This window comes from Aspergillus neoniger (assembly GCF_003184625.1).
Source record: "Aspergillus neoniger CBS 115656 unplaced genomic scaffold BO87scaffold_8, whole genome shotgun sequence".
Classification (NCBI taxonomy): domain Eukaryota; kingdom Fungi; phylum Ascomycota; class Eurotiomycetes; order Eurotiales; family Aspergillaceae; genus Aspergillus; species Aspergillus neoniger.
The window spans coordinates 347,432-363,716 of NW_020291136.1; the positions used below are offsets into that span (position 1 = coordinate 347,432).

Genomic DNA, 16,285 nt, shown 5'->3' on the forward strand with positions numbered 1-16,285 from the left:
TTGCACCGGGGAGGCAAGGAGGAGGAGGAGTGTGTCGACGGCGGACAGTAGGTCGGTCGCTGTAGCTCCGGACTCCGGGAAAGACCGGGGACCGACCACTCTCCCACGCCGATGGGGGGTTCCAGCCAGACGCTCATTCCACCGCAACAGACGTCGTTCGCAACTTGGCTGTGATCATCTTGGCGGCAATTCTCCGTCGTACCGGGGGCAAGGTCACAGGACGTTGCCAAGAACTGCGGTGGAATGTCCAGAGGGGAGGGATGAGCACTGAGCAAGGGGCAGTCGAAACGGGGACCACTCGGTTTTTCAACTCCGCCTCTCGAGTGAAGGGCTCCCCTATCTTCATGGTTGCATGGGGTGAAATGTATACGCCTTGGCCATCTTGGCGGCCCTCTTGGCCGTCTCAGTCGGAATCATGACTCTCCCAAGAGGCTGTGATGTCTGTGATGTTGTAAGGTTTCGGGTGATCCGCTGTGTCTCCCCAACCCAGTGTGGTATGTCGATCATGCGCTCAATGATGAGAGCATTGTCATCCCTTTGAAGAACTGGGCTCGATGCTGCCACTGACACATTCTAGACGTTTGCCTACCACGGTAAGATTTCGACGTGCAGGCCGGCCCGTCCTGGAGTACTTGGGTTCTGGATCTTCATCCACCTTTGCAATGGCTTTGTTCTTTGTTGTCTCTGCTTTTCTTCATCGTGACTGAAGCAAGGGCGTACCCCCCATGTGCGACTAGATTACTGCATTAGCGACCATCTTATCTTCCGTGTAACCGATACCTGGTATACGGGAGGTATGGTAATTGTGGTTACCTGAATCGAAGCGAGGAGGAGTAGGCTGATTAACGTCGACGACGTTCTGAATCCTTCCATGACTGACCATGCCATGCGCTCAGTCATGGGCTCGGAGTGTGGGAGGCGCACTTGCATATGTCATGACGGCAGCCTCGTTTTTATCCGCATAAAAGCCATGGATGGGATGTCTGATGTCCGGGGGTGGGTTTAGCTCAACAGCCAGGGGAGTCGACGATGATCTGCCAATTGACCGAGTCCAAGACCCCGATCCATCAATCACGACGGTTGTACGGGGTACAGATGGACAATGCCGGGTCGGCGGAAATGAAGCTGGCTGTCGCACGGCTAGCTGACCATGAGACAGGCAAAAGGCACCTTGTTGCCGTGCCGGACTGGCGAGTCGCTGGGACTTTTTTCTGGGGCATGGATTACTCGATTGGGTGCGTCGTGCATCGCAACTTGAAGCCGGCGCGAATCCAAGCGCGAGTCCCGTGCTGGTGGAGAGGGCAAGAGGAGGAGAAAGCCATCGACGGTCCAGTCAGCGTCGTTAGGGCATCGACCTAGGGAGAATAAAATCCCTCATACAAACCGCTCTTAGGCCGACGTCGGCCATTAAGGTACAAGGCTCTAACTCTTAGTCGCCTTAGCTGCAGGCCAATGACACCACCGCAGCAGAACTTTTGATCCTGGGCGCGGAGGTCGATAAGCGGACGTATTAATCCTTAATCCTAATCCTGGGTAGCTCAGTCGGTGTTTGTTAGGTTAATGCTTTTCTTATCCGGCGTTGATCCCGGCGTCTGTCTGCCTGTCAACCTCTCACAGTAGCAGTAGCAGTTATACCATAGCACCGCGCCGAAAAAAGTGGCCCTGAGGCATCCGCCCACCAAAGAGACAATCCCATTCATGCTCTCTGGTCTGTTCGTCTCCATAATCGATCTCATGGCGGTCCACTCGCACGCGCGACAGTTCAGAATCTCCACCAGGTGCTGCTGGTGGTTCGATCATCAATATGCAAGCTAGCATAGTAGCCATCCTATCCCAGAAAAGGCTGGGGGAGGAAGAACTGGATGGGGTTGAGGACGGTTGTTCGTATGCCACATAGCATTTCCTCTTCCGGGTGGCCGGTGACCATCGTGGTGGCAGACTCTACCTGCCTACTGTACAAACTTCTTCTTCTCCTCCTGTAAGAGTCGCCTTTGGAGTTTGGGTTTCAATTAAGATTTTATTTTATTTTTTCCCCTTCCTCTTTATTTCCTTTTTCTTCGGGTTTTGCTTGCCTCCCCTCGGCCATGCCGTTCAGCCAGAGATCTTCAGCTCTTCAATGAGGATCGAAAGTTTGCACGCTGTTCACGAGTACTTGGAAAGAATGATTGTATATAGTTTGTATTTCTTATTCTGTTTTTCCTTTCCGTCGTCGGTCGGAGTTTAATTGCGGAAACTCTGTTTCAATCTTGGCTTCTAGGCCGCGTAGCACATAGACCATATGTATTCGGAACATAAGTATACATAAGTCGCATGTACCTTGTATCTTGTTCTCGATCCCAAGTGCGGAGAGTCCGTGTTGGCGGCCATGGATGAGGATCCTTCAGAGGGGACTGAGTGTGCGTGTGAGTGTGGTAGCCAAGCATGGGGTCGCTAAAAGGTCGCATTTCCTTCCCCCCCAACAGCGGCATATGCAATGTGTAACGGGGGTGAAACTGGCGCTTCAACCCACGCCGTAAGCAACAATAACAACCAGCATGCTTAGTTGAATGAACCAGGGCCGGGAAGCCCAAAGGGGCAATTGGAGTCGTAAGACTTCACGAGGTAACGAAGGATCGTGTAAATTTGCCGACCCCGTTGGTTCGTGAAAGTAGTTAGTTAGTACTACTAACTCCAAGGACTGCCAGTGCCGATTGTTAGTCTAGTTAGTACTTCCCCAGCAGTTTTTTTTTTCTTCCTATTCCCATGACTGGCTGAGATTTGGATCGATCCTGATTGCTGGGATCGAGGATAAAAGCGGGCAAAAACAGCAAAAGAAAAGTACTCCCGAGACGCGCAGATTGGCTGCTGCGATTGTGGGAAGCTGCATCTCCCGGAGCAGCCATGGCACTGAGTGGGGGTTATCCCTGAATCGCATGAAGCTTGTCCCAGCACTTCAAGGCTTCGTAAATCGTGAGGCGTTTGGTTAGTAGTCTAGCTGGGGCCCCCCATCCTCAGCGACCGTGAATTGTGCAAGTTTCTGATTGTAAGCCCGTTGGTGTAGAAGTGGATGGGGGTGGGATTAGCCCGCTCGATGGTCTCCGCTTTGGAGATCGCTACCGTGATTCTGAGCTCGGTGAACCGCCGCCCGGCTGTCAGTCATTAGAGAGAAAAGTGATGCAGTTTGGGTCTCTACTCTGTAGTTCTCTGGTTCTGGCGCTGACCGCTTCTCTCAGCCCTTTGCCATCGGGCATAGATCTGGTCATCATCACCTTACTGCTTTTTTCCCATCTTCCCTGTCTCCATTCTTCCGGAGATACTCTATCCACAACTCAATCCAGTCTGGGAAAGACGGCACGATCGTCTGAAGGGAATGATGGGATCTGAGATGCAGTTTTGATCGTTTCCAGTCCGGATTTGGGGGTGGTCTTGGCACGGGTCTCGTATGTACGGCGTATGTATGAGCATCGGTCTGTATGTATGGATACCAGGCCGATCCCGATGGGTTTTTCCTTCTTCCTCTTGCGCTCTCCCCTTCCCATCACTGCCACCCGCGCTTGAGTTTGCTGAGCCTTTCTTGTCGGACATGCCTAATTCTAAACTTAGTGGCCCCCAAGGCTGAGATCCTAGAGATAAACGGACAAGTTGCTGGATGAGACGAAACTCTATCTCCAGAATTGGCTGCTACCTGGGTGACCATCCCTGGGATGATCACTGTGGAGTTACCCGGGGGAAAGACAAGAACTCGGCTGTCAAACCACCCAGCGACAAACTATCCCAAGATCGTGCTATTGTTTGAGGAATCCATTGAACAATGAGCCATGATTACTAGTTCCAGTCCTTATTTGTATAGTTCAGATCTAATCTAGTTATTTCTGGCAACACTGGTCCGATCATCTTGAGTCCAAATATGTTGTACAGCCAAGAGCCAACTATTCCCGCCCAGACCGACTGTCACTCCCAGCTGTTGTCAATCAGGTGGCGGTGCTTCTAGTCAACAACATACTTGGGAGTTCTGTAACATGGCTTGAGGTTCCCCATATACTACTCATCATTCTCATTTGGACCGATCTAGGTACCAGCTTTCCTGGGTACGGTTATCGGAACCAACCTTGAGAGCTGAGCGTGGCAGATCGAAGACATGGAAACCACCTGCTTGTCCCATTGCCAGTCGCTGTAACCTCAAGCAAACTTTCCGGGACTCGAGAGCGTCATGATCGATCCCGGTCACAGTCGGGGAATTATTATTCTCTTGGTTCTATTGATGTGGTAGCCGTTGTAATGTAGTACTCTGGGGTAGAGTTGGTGCAACTGAAGAGTTGTTCAGTTTAATTCACCTCGTCATAGCAGGGGGGATAGGGGTCTAGTCGGTCCGAGAAACTGGGATGGAATCGTCGAGACTTCTCTCGCAGTTGGTTCGCAGTACCCAGTGATGTCTGTAGCAAGCAAGCAAGTTTGTCGTTCTGGCCCGCATCATCGGCATCGCACAAGTTTCTCCTACTACTGCTTCAGACTGAGATAACCTTCAAGACTGCCGTGACACAGCATGACTAGGGGGAAACCTTACGTCACAGGGCCAAGACCATCGCTTTCCGGATCAGGAACCACCAGATTTAAGCCCAGCTAGGGAAAGTCTCGGCAAATGCAATAGTGAGCAATGACAAGAAATACCAAGCATTGTTATTGGGATTGTAAAACAATAATGGCGACCAGCAGGGGGAAAAAGGGAGGCAGTGTTTTGAAGGACTTGACTTGTTGTCACTTTGTCTAGTCTTTGAGAATGAGGCGTGGTGCCAAGCACCACATTGGTAGCACTATAATGGTGATTGTCTTCTTGAGTATTATCTTGGCCTCCTTAACGAAATTACCATAGTAGTCTACTTTTGGTGTGCTGTGTGTGTATGGAGGTAATGCGCTCCTGGAGCTGCGACCGACCGAATCAGTCGGAAGAGGTAGCTACGCCGAGGAACCTAGTACCTTAAGTAACCACTTTCACGCATAAGCAGCGCATAAGTGAGCCGGCTGATGGGGGTTGATGCTAGGCTTAAATCAATGCTAGATGCAATATTTATGTGTGGACATTCAAAGCTCAAGGGTTACTGTGTATTAAGCCCAACAACAGCGCAGCGCCCGCTGAAACGGCTTCGGCGCGACTCCGACGGGGTTCGTTTTGGTCCTCCCACGATCAAGTTGTCGGGTCTGCTTGCCGTGGTCACCCTCGTAATTACCCTGGCATTACCCGCCCCGACGGTCGGTAGGGCAACTTTCCCACACTCAACAGTCGCAGCTCGTGCCGCTATGATGCCTGTCCTGGCTCCTGCGCTGTCTTGTCCTCGTGGGGGTTCATTCTTTCTCATTGAGTAGCCGCCCTCCCTTGTCTGACAGCCTTTCTTTGCTCTGGACCTTCCGTTATTCGCTGTCTTGTCTTGAACCCTTGAAATTTGTACGACATTCCGATCAGATAAAATATCCCTCTTCGCTGAATATGTTCTAGAAGACAAAGAATGGATCACCCCCTTACTTTTCAGTCTCTGGTTCCTCGGCCACTACTATAGTTTTCCAAGACTCTTAGTGTAGATGGAGGGGGGGCGATGTTTTTTGGGTGGCAGCTTTTCCCAATCAAGACTACACAGTAACTGACCGGGTTAGTAAGATCGAGGTTAGCCCGCCTTGGTAGCCAACCTCCAAAATGCCTCATAGTCTTTCTTGCTTTTTGTACTTCGGTGCTGGCTTGCCCACCATGGATGAAACCGGCTCGTTACAAAACCGGTGACTCCTGAATCAGGTCAAAGGAACAACAGTCATCTCGCAGATCATAGCAGACAATGAGATCCGTGATCCTCAGCTAGAGATTCCTTTGAATGACTTTTCTCCAATCCTTTATGACTCTAAGCCTCTTCCCTCCATGATGAGTCTTTTTGCTTGACGGTAACTACCCTCTAGTAAGTACCCTGACAGGTGTGTATTGACGGGCGTGCGAAGATTACCACGGTATTGGTACTGGCCAGCGTCACGTAGCCGCAGGAACCGAAGCATGCATGGATTTGGCGAGGAAAACGACAGGGTGGGTCTGGGCTTGGCGGGGTTGGTTGGACCGAGCGCCTCTCGTCCGCCTGCAGAAGGAAGGAAAAGAAGCCCCAGAGAAGATCCGAAATTGTAATCGTGGGTAATGGGCGTGGTGCTCTTTTTTGTTTTTCCACCATTTTTCCCTGCCCTCCTTCGGCCTTGCCCTGCCGTGCCAGAGTGTGGCGACCACTCCTGACCACCCTAACCCGGTCACTCGCTCCCAAACCTGGCGCCGCTCTCCCGCCTCTTTTACCCTGCGAATCGTCATTTACTACTCGCTGACACTGCGCCTTTTTACCCGCCCTCCTTTTCGCTGGTGACTCTCTAATACCCCGTTCATACGCAGTACTGAGAGTATGGTAACAATACCACGGCGACAACCCCCGAGGATTTCCTTGGGATTTTGATTTTTGATTTTTGATTTTTCTTTTAATAATAAATTTTCGATTTTTGAATTTTATTTTTTTATTTTTTATTTTCGCCTTTCCGCAAACCACTTCCCCCCCCCTCCCTTAATTACATTTTTATTTTCCGATCATCTCTACATTCCTCCTTCTCTCCATCTCAATCCCACCTAGCACTGCCAACACATTGCACCTGCGAAACTCTTTCGACGCGTCTTCTTCTTCTGGCGCTCTTTGAGCTGCCAATCTTTGAAGAAGGCGTAAGTCCATCTCTTGGCCGCATACCTGACGCTCTTCTCCTTTTCTTGGACCTACTAAACTACTATACTACGCCTCTTTCCTACTACTACACCATGTGTTCTATATCATGACAATCATCGTCCTACTAAGGACACCCTTCATTTCCGCCCTCTGGGTCGATCAGTAGTACTATTGATCGATAACGAGAGTGCATCTTCTATTTTACTCTTTTGATTGATGCAATTATTCTTCATTCTTCTCTTCCCTATCAACCAATACGTCTGAATACCCTCATAATAACTACTTAACGCCACCATTCCGTCGAGTCACACTATACTACCGCCAACCCTCCCACCTAACCTCTTGACACAACCTCTCTCATCTACTCGTTCCTGTCTTCCCTCTCACTATTAATATACCTAATCTTCGAAGGGATGGCGCACTTGCGTGGTGGTGAACGAACATTTGCCTCAATACATAACCTACTGAAGATGCTACTCTCACCTCATCAGTCCAGCAAGTCTGCCCCTCAAGAAGCTGACATGGTTGAGGACATTGATGAGCCCCCTGATCATCGGTTCTTGAATACCTCGATGAACAACATTCACGACGGTGTCGTTTACGTCAAGGCCCCCGCCGCCATGACTGACCGCAAGGAGTCCCTCCTCACCCGCGCCCTCAAGAACACCCCCCCACAAAGCCCAGCCGACCGTCATTCACCATCTCAGGAGCACTCCTTCTACCGCTCCTACACCTATACCAACATTAGCGGCATCTCTACAGCCGAGTTGACCAGCGATGGTGGCCTCACAAGCCCTTCTCTATCCAACACGCCCAGCCCGCCTCTGCCCTCTCACTTGACCAACACCACGTCTTCGATGGGTGATAAAAGGAAGGCGGAGGCTGTGGAAGTTGGCGAGTCGGCCGTCGAGGCGAACCTGGGACGCAAGCGGTGTATCAGCTTCGCCTGCGGACGCAAAGCTCAGGAGCAGAAGCCACAAACTCCTTCACCACAGCGACCTGTCACGAAGATCAATGACGCCAGCGTTACACCAACTGAGCCCAGGCGGAGGAACGTTCTCACCTTTGTTTGCCCGGCACGGGATCCCGAGACTCGCCGGGAGCGGTCGCCACTTCGCAGTGGCTGCAGGCCGCGTCCCCGCGGATCACCTGCTCCCATGGCGCGCAAGGCCTCTCCGGAGAAGGCTGCTCCCTCACCGGTGAGCAAGGCTCCCCAGGAGCAGAAGATCGATCGCCGCGGTGTCCCGACCAAGGGGTTGGGTAAGTTCGAAGAGTCCGAGGCTACTCGCTTTCACGAATTCGCCAGCTCCGTCGAGGAGGATGACGAATGGGTAACGAAGTCTGGAGAGTACCCGGAGAAGATTACTCTTAATGATTGTATGAAGAAGGAGAATGCCATTAGAAAGCTTGGAGAGGAAGCGGAGGAAGAGGCGCTCGAAGAAGATGACGAAGATGACGTCGAGGATTCTGATGACGATTCGACCGTTCACGACTTCTCTTCTGACGATGGAAATGAATCGGATAATGAAGCCGGCTTTGCGGAGTCAGACGAGAGCGATGATGGTTCGGAATACGATTTCTGGGCTCCGACCAGCACTACTGCTGCCACTAGCCCTCAAAACATCGACACTGCTCGCCACCCCTTCAGTCGTCGCGACTCGAACACGTCTTTCGATTCTGCCAACGATGTGCAGCAGCAGCAAAGATGGTCACCTGTCTTAGCTGCTAAGACAACTAGCCGATCCCCCATGAAGATCCCAAAGCTGCGTCCTGGCACACCTAACCTTCCTGACAGTACGGACTTCGTCTGCGGAACTTTCGACGAAGACCGGCCTCTGGAGGCTGCCTACAAGTCTTGCATCGAGCAACGCCGTCTTTCCAAGCAGATTGTCATCCCTCAAGATATCGATCCCAGCTTTCCCACTTCGGATCCCGAGGATGAGGAGGATGAGGAGGATGATGTCGAGGAATCTGTCATGGATGAAGGACCTCGGGGACGGACTGGTAGAGACTCTGCGCAGAAGCCTTCTCCTCGTACGTCTCCCAGACGCATGATTTCACCTCCGCCTCGCCGTCAGGGCCGTTCCTCGCCAAAGCGACTTCGCTCTCCGCCGCCGCCGATGAAGCTGCGGTCTTCGAAGGATGACCTGGCATCTGCAGACGAGGCTCCTACTGTCCCCTCGCGGGGACTGAACATCAGTGAACTGGTGCAACGGCCCGCGATGTCTCGTACCAAGTCCTTGCCTCGGACACCCAACCCTTTCTTTACTAGCCTGGACAAGTCTCACCGCTGGTCTGGCATTGTCCCCGTTTACGAATCGCCGGAGCGCGAGTCGTCACGCACCCGTGAGGTGCACACCAGAGGCCCCATTGATATTGTTGAGGGTCTCGAGAAAAAGCGCCAGAAACGCAAGGAGAAGTTCTGGCGTCAACATTGCCGCAAAGCTGCCAAGGAGCAGATGGTACGGCGACCGATCCCCGGAAAAGGTGCTGAACGGATGAAGGAGCTTGGCCTCGAAGTTGCAGAGAGGTGCAGAGCTTACGGCGTTGGAGAGAACGCCCAGCTCGTCCTATCTGTTTAGACCTCAAATTCCGCACGGGATTCGATAAATTCTTGTACATAGTTCGAATTTTTCTTATCACCCTTTCAGTCGTCCACTTTCATGACCAGTGGATCGACGAGGTGTACAAATCCCAATTGAGCGTTGTTCGCTACACCCTTGTCTTCGATGTTACTATTCTTGTCCTCACAACGTGTCCATCGGATTCCTATTCGCACGGAGGGTCCCGTCTGCATTTTACAGGGGTGGCTACCTTTGATTCTTTCTTTTCGCCTGTCCCCCTTTCTCTTCGCCCTTCCCACTATACATAGCTTGTTTATTCCTTCTTTCTTTTCTTCCTTTTCTTCATTGTTCACCTCCGCGCTGCTGAGCGGCGGATTTGACTTTCGGTCGGCATTATTGCTCTGTTAGCCCGGGTTGCATGGAGGCGGTTTGCTACGCGTATACCCCGTTTGCTTTCGTTATCGAATTTGTAGATACTGAGCGAATGACTGTGTCATTGAATATGCCAACGTATGATGAACTTTCCTGCGTAACTTGACGATAGTGTAAAAATAGAAATGTAATTCATAGTAGTTGTTCCAACGACTCGATCGGGGCGGATGATCTCCCGGCGGCTGAGTTGGCTTAAGCGCTCGGCTAGGCGTCCGGGCAAGCGAAAGTCCAACGTCAACTGTCGGCCACCGCAACCTGGCTCCTTCTCCTGCTCTTATCTCCAGCCTAGCCGTTCACCACCGCCATTTGGCCCATTTTGCACCTGCCTCGTGCTGCTATCCGATTCACAAATCCATAGTCTGAGGTTCTGAGTCGATTTCCACCATGTGGCTCATTAACTGGTGTAGGTAGTCCCCTGTTTTGCCATCCGCCGACTTGGCCCCGATCATCAGGTGGTCTGCAGACCTGCCCTCCCACGCCATGTTGGATCCATTGATTCTCCATCGTCTTTCCTCTTGCTCTCTGGGTCTCTTGTGTGCCAAGTTGCTGATATATTATTCTCGAATAGTCTACGATATTCTGGCCTCCCTTGGCCTGCTCAACAAGCACGCCAAGCTCCTGTTCCTCGGTCTCGATAATGCCGGAAAGACGACCCTCCTGCACATGCTGAAGGTATGCGAGCTCCATTGCTTTCGCGAGCGAGCCTCGCTTTGGTGGCGACGACGGTGGATATGACAACGCATGGGATGGACTTCGATCAGAAGGGATTGCCACCACGGCAGGGATAGGGTCACGAGAGAGCTGAACGATAAGCTAACATCTGTGTTCGATAATAGAACGACCGGGTTGCCATCCTCCAGCCCACTGCTCACCCGAGTACGTATTGCCTACATGACCATGCTAGCGAGAGACTATGCGACAGCGACCGAAGGAAACTGGATATCGCGGACAATGGCTAACCGCACTCCTTTCAATACAGCATCCGAAGAGCTCGCCATCGGCAACAACCGCTTCACGACCTTTGACCTGGGTGGTCACCAGCAGGGTGAGTAACATACCTCGTAGCCCCGTGTTATAGAGCAAAGCCAGAAAACTAAATGTAGCAACTCTCGTTAAACAGCTCGTCGTCTGTGGAAGGACTACTTCCCCGAAGTTAGCGGTATCGTCTTCCTCGTTGACGCCAAGGACCACGAGCGTTTCCCCGAGTCCAAGGCTGAGCTCGACGCCCTCCTTGCCATGGAGGAGCTGGCCAAGGTTCCCTTCCTGATCCTCGGAAACAAGATCGACCACCCCGATGCTGTTAGCGAGGACGAGCTTCGCCACCAGCTTGGATTGTACCAGACCACGGGTAAGGGCAAGGTTCCTCTTGAGGGAATCCGGCCCATTGAGGTGTTCATGTGCAGTGTTGTAATGAGACAGGGTGAGTGGAAATTTCTATGTCCCAGTCGGTGTCAATCAGGAGCTAATCGTTCTATGCTATGTAGGATACGGTGAAGGTATCAGATGGCTGTCTCAGTACGTCTAAGCTAGCCAGCCAGCCAGCTGTTGACTTTATTGTTGCGATATATCCCGACTACTCTTTTTTGTTCCCCTATCCACCTATTCTCGATGACTCTGTCCTAAACGAAATCTCCTCAGTCTCCCTCCGAACCCTCTGTAGGGGGTGTAGGAACTCCATATATCCCAATCCAATCCAATCCAATGCAGTTCAATGAAATGAACTCTACTCCGTCCAATCAGACAGGTCATCACAACTGCCTGGAAGAAAGTACTCGCTACTAGGCATAATAGTTCTCTTGACCCATCCATCTACAATGTATCTCGATTGTTCAAACCATCTGATGTTCATTTCTTCCTACATTGATTCATACTATGAATTGTCGTGTGCGTTTCGTCGGAGTTTGATCTGATCCTTTTGATGTCTCGACCCAGTTTCTTGGTACTTACTTCCATCACGTTTGTCCCTTTCATCTCGTTGTAGCCACCTTTCCTCTTATTCTCTCTGCCTTTCGCCTACCAAGACCAGACAATCAATCAACAAAGCAAAATAAAACAAAGACAAATCCCGTTTCCCTCCAATCTCTTTAAACCTCCCCTTGTACTGTAACAATCTAGTTCAGTCACCACCCCTCCCCCCTCTCCAACTATTCATCTGTTTTGCTTGCTTCTGTTCTCTAGATAGTACGACCGAATACGCAGAAATGAGAATAATCATAACTTTACCCATATAATCAATTTTTCCATCAATACATCTGAATTCCCCAAATGGTTACTTCAGATACCGTACTATATAATACTCTAGTGTAGTATAACCACATCTCCATCATCTACCACACCAATTTCCTGTATAGATTTGCGACGCCTCAAGATGGTAAATGACTACGAACACTATGTATTGTAGTAGTAGTAGTAGTCACTATGCACACTTACCTCATTATTCTAATAATGTTCATCCTCTATTAATACTAAGTCAGGCAATAATACCAACTTCAATGAGTCGACTTGCTACCAGAGAACCAAACCAAAATAGAAAGAAGACAAGGTAAGATATGATAGGATAGATAATACAAATAATACACACACATACACACCCACACATATATGCACACAATGTCACACGAGACGGATACAATACCCCTAGGGGTCCAAGAGAGAGAGAGAGAGAGAGTAGAAAAACGACGTCATTCAGGCACCACAATAACAACAACAACAACAAAACCCCTTTCCCGTTCTGTGCATTCCATACATCCTTCCATACCATACCATACTATTCCGGTTTGGTTTGGTTTGGTTTGATTCGTATCCTTCTCCCCGCTTTCCCGCATAATGAGTTCGTTCCACTTCTGCGATAAGTAGGTAGTAGTTTGGACGTTGGGTTGGTGGATTGTCGTTTGTGTGTCGAATGCATTGAATTCCATTGACAAGCTAGCTGAATGCATTTCCACGGATCGGTGTCTGCTGGGTAGAGTGGGGGTATAGACAATGTGACTAGATGGGCGAAGGGAAAAGGAAGGAAGAGGACGGGGGAGAGCAGAATCTTGGTTTTGGACGCTCGAAAGACACGGGCGTGTCGTTGCTTATTTGGTTGGCATTACACTCACAGGAAGATTTTGAATAAAAAACGCACTTGGAAAACACCAGATGCAGCCCGTCGCTTCCCCTTCCTGTCAAATGAATTCGGACAACACAAGTTGGACAATGGGAAGGAAATAAAAAAAGGTAAAGGAAAAAGGAAGTTGAAGAATGAAGATCAACAAGAATGAGAAAACACCAACCCCTACTTGGAGCAGAAACTACCTTCCATATAGAAATGAAACACATTCAGCGGGAAATCAATGACTGGGGGAGTCGCTGGAGTCTGGTATGCGCGGAGGGAAAATTGAGACGTTCTGCGTGTCGTGAGGTTCTCGGAGGGCTGGGGTGTACTGCTGCTGCCGATCGTCTAATGTGTGGCCATCGAATGTCGTTGGGGATTTGGGTCTCTCGTTGTAGTGTGACATTGTGTGGGACTTATGACGTTCTTATCTCCGCCCGAACCTGCTGCACATGGAAAAGCTCGTATGATTCCTTACTTCTTCTTTTGCTTTCGCGGAGGAGTGATGGGCCTGCCTGAGCTCATGCCCCCGTAAACGTACTTTTGTTTCTTTTCTGCTGGCTTCAAGATCTAATGCGAGGAAAATACCCGTTAGTTTCAAGAACGCTCCCCTCATTCGAGAACAGATTGGTTTGTGGTGGCCTACCTGGAAGGAACAAAGTAGGCTCTCGTCGACGCTCATCATCGCACCAGCGTTGTCGAACTCGCCACAGTAGTTGGGAGCACTGAATAGCGTAACCAGCTGTCTCTTGGAGAAAAACTCATAGCCATCCTCGACGACTTGGTGTGCGCGACATATCAGGTCCATATCATGCTTCTGAAGGAACCGCGACACGACGTCCGGACCGAATGTGAAGGATACACCCCGATCGTTCTCGCTCCAGCCAGTGATGTCCTTATCGGGATCGGACCAGAGCAAGTCGCAAAGAAGACCGCAGTCGGGAATCTATCGTCGTTAGCAGGCGAAGCTCAAGGCTTCAGGGAGCCCGGAAAGGATTGTTTCATCGCTCCCAGGACCCTTAAGTCAACAAATGAAAAAGGGCCTGGTCTTCGTCTTTTCAAGAAAGGCGAGGATAAGACCCCACAATATCGATAGGAAAGAGCACTTACATCAGTGGGGCGCATAACACGACGGATCTGTTCCATCGAGTTCAAGTCGGGACTCAGACCTCCGTGCATGGTGAAGATCTTCTCATCGATGATAGCCGCAATGGGGAGGCAGTTGAAGCAATCCGTGAAAGTCTTCCACAGCTTAATGTTGTACCGCCGCTTGCACTCATCGTAGAAACCATAGATACGGTTGATGGACGCACACTCGTGGTTACCACGGAGAACGAAGAAATTCTCGGGGTATTTGATCTTGTAAGCCAAAAGAAGGCAGATGGTCTCAAGCGACTGCTTGCCACGGTCAACGTAGTCACCCAGGAACAGGTAGTTGGCCTCGGGCGGGAAGCCACCGTATTCGAAAAGACGCAGAAGATCGTAGTACTGGCCGTGGATATCACCGCAGATCTAATAATAAGCGCCACCGGGTTAGTTTCCGCGAAAGATAGACGCGCTGACCCGATCTCGACCGGGACAAATGAGGGATGGCGTTTTTACCTTGATGGGTGCCTCCAATTCCAGCAGTATGGGCTGGGAGATGAAGATTTCCCGAGCCTTGGTGCAAAGATAACGGATCTCCGACTCCAGAAGCTGAACCTGCTTGCCAGGCCGGCTGCCCCTCACCTCCAACAATCTATCAATGATCGAGTCCAAATCCACGTCTTGATCGGCCATGTTTGAGCGACTCCAATGAGAGACGACGCAAAAGAAAACGAAAAAAAGAAAAGAAAGAGAAAGAGAAAAAAAGGATCAATTAACACAAGTGTTGGACAACGGAAGAAGAGAAGGGCGCGAAAAGGGTAGCTTTGCGGAGGGCTCGGTAGGCGATACGATTGATGACGCGGCGTCTATAGGCTGTGGCAGCGAAAATATGAAGGTTAGAGATGGTCCAGAGAGAGCAGGGCAGACTATGGAATGAGGTGCAGCAGGAGGCGAGGAAAGAAACGCGTGATCAATGCGCCCGGGAAATTTTTTTTTTTTCTTCAAGCTGGGTTTAACTTGGATGGCGGGTGAAACGGGGCGACGGGGAGAGGAGGGGTGAGAAGTTGTCAAAAGTAGTAAGAAGTCGGCTTACCAAACAGAATCTAAAAGAGACAAGGGAAGTTAAAAGCGGCAACAGGCCAAATGGCCTTGGGGACACTGAGAAGATCCGACAGCGATGCCAGATATTGATGGAGAAAAGAAGCAAGCGGCCTTGGTAAATTTTTCACACGGGAGGGTGGATGAAGGCGAAGCGCGTTGATAACGGCGAGATGCGGCTAGCAAGGTTTTGAGCGTAAGAAGATATCGCTGGGCGAAAGACTGCTTCTGGACGGGGCGGTTGCAAAAAATAGCAGCCGGCGGCGGAAGAGAAACGGGGGTGGGTTGGGGAGAAAAACAAGGGCCAACAAGCGAAGCCGAGATTGGAGGCGAGCTCTTGTTCGAAGATGGGGTGGGAGGAAGAGTCCTTCTTTACTCCTTCTGTACCTGGTGTGTGTGGCGTGAGGGGTGTGTAAAAGAACCGATCAAGAAAGTCACGTAGAAGGGGGGAAGATGGAAAGAGGGAGAGAAAGAGGGAGGGAGAGAGAGAAGTTTGTAAGAGGGTGGTGAGTGAGGGTGTCAGTGACAAGAGAGAAAGGGCGCGCGCAAGTAGTTGGGATTGATTGTGTTTGGTTGCCGGCAATCAAGGGATCGATCGATCTCTTCTTTCTCTTTTTGCAAGGCTTTCTGGGAAAACCGTTCGAGGCTGAAAAGGGTTTCGCCAAATTCCACGAGAAACAGGAGAAGCACGAGCGAAACAGAATGTGAAGAAGCAAGATAGATAGATAGATGATAGCAAGTTTTTGGGGGGGGGAGTGGGAAGAGGTGGGAAGGGGCAGAGAGGATGGCAGTAACGAAGGAAGACAAGCTCACCACTTGAGACGCGCGCGAGAGGAGCAGCAGAGAACCTGGACTGGGCGAGAGAGTGAGTGAGAGAGAGAGAGAGTGAGAGAGAGAGAGAGTGAGAGAGAGGGAAGAGAGAGATCAAAGCAAAGCCAAAGCCAAAGTAACGCAACGCAGCGTCAAGCAAAGCAAAGTAAAGCAAAGCAAAGCAAAGGGAGGAGGAACTCTTGATTGACTGCCTGCCTGCCTGAGACTCCCGGATGGCAAAACGGAAAGGGCCCCGGCCTCGTGTTTATTCCTTCTGATTGGTTCATCGCCCGGGCGGCGGGCGGCGCGCCATTCATTAAACAGTAAAGCGCTTCAAGGGTGTGTCTTCTACTAGTAATACTATTCCTAACTGATGATACTAAACTCTCTCCCTCCAACGGTCTGTCAACGTCTCGACTCTCTTCTCTCAACTCTCTTTACCCATACCCCTCCTTCTTCAGGGGACTGCATTTCCGCTTCATCCTCCTTCGTAC

The 16,285-nt window shown here is 50.7% G+C and overlaps 3 protein-coding genes across 3 annotated transcripts; 2 read left to right on the top strand and 1 right to left on the bottom strand.

Annotated features, from left to right (window-relative positions):
- Positions 1-7,177: 7,177 nt before the first annotated feature.
- BO87DRAFT_303425 (DUF2457 domain-containing protein) lies at positions 7,178-9,289 on the top strand (the record flags this gene model as incomplete). Its single annotated transcript, XM_025619245.1, has 1 exon — positions 7,178-9,289. One exon carries the CDS (start codon positions 7,178-7,180, stop codon positions 9,287-9,289), a length of 2,112 nt encoding a protein of 703 aa, XP_025482156.1.
- A 798-nt stretch (positions 9,290-10,087) lies between these two features.
- On the top strand, positions 10,088-11,228 carry sar1 (Arf family GTPase SAR1; the record flags this gene model as incomplete). The annotated part of the gene is made up of 6 exons (XM_025619247.1): positions 10,088-10,106; positions 10,272-10,375; positions 10,540-10,579; positions 10,683-10,748; positions 10,824-11,123; positions 11,188-11,228. 6 exons carry the CDS (start codon positions 10,088-10,090, stop codon positions 11,226-11,228), a joined length of 570 nt encoding a protein of 189 aa, XP_025482157.1.
- A 2,043-nt stretch (positions 11,229-13,271) lies between these two features.
- Positions 13,272-14,576, bottom strand: glcA (type 1 serine/threonine-protein phosphatase catalytic subunit GLC7; the record flags this gene model as incomplete). Its single annotated transcript, XM_025627180.1, has 4 exons — positions 13,272-13,367; positions 13,444-13,743; positions 13,908-14,309; positions 14,400-14,576. The coding sequence occupies 4 exons, from the start codon at positions 14,574-14,576 to the stop codon at positions 13,272-13,274; spliced, it is 975 nt and encodes a 324-aa protein (XP_025482158.1).
- Between the last annotated feature and the right edge of the window lie 1,709 nt (positions 14,577-16,285).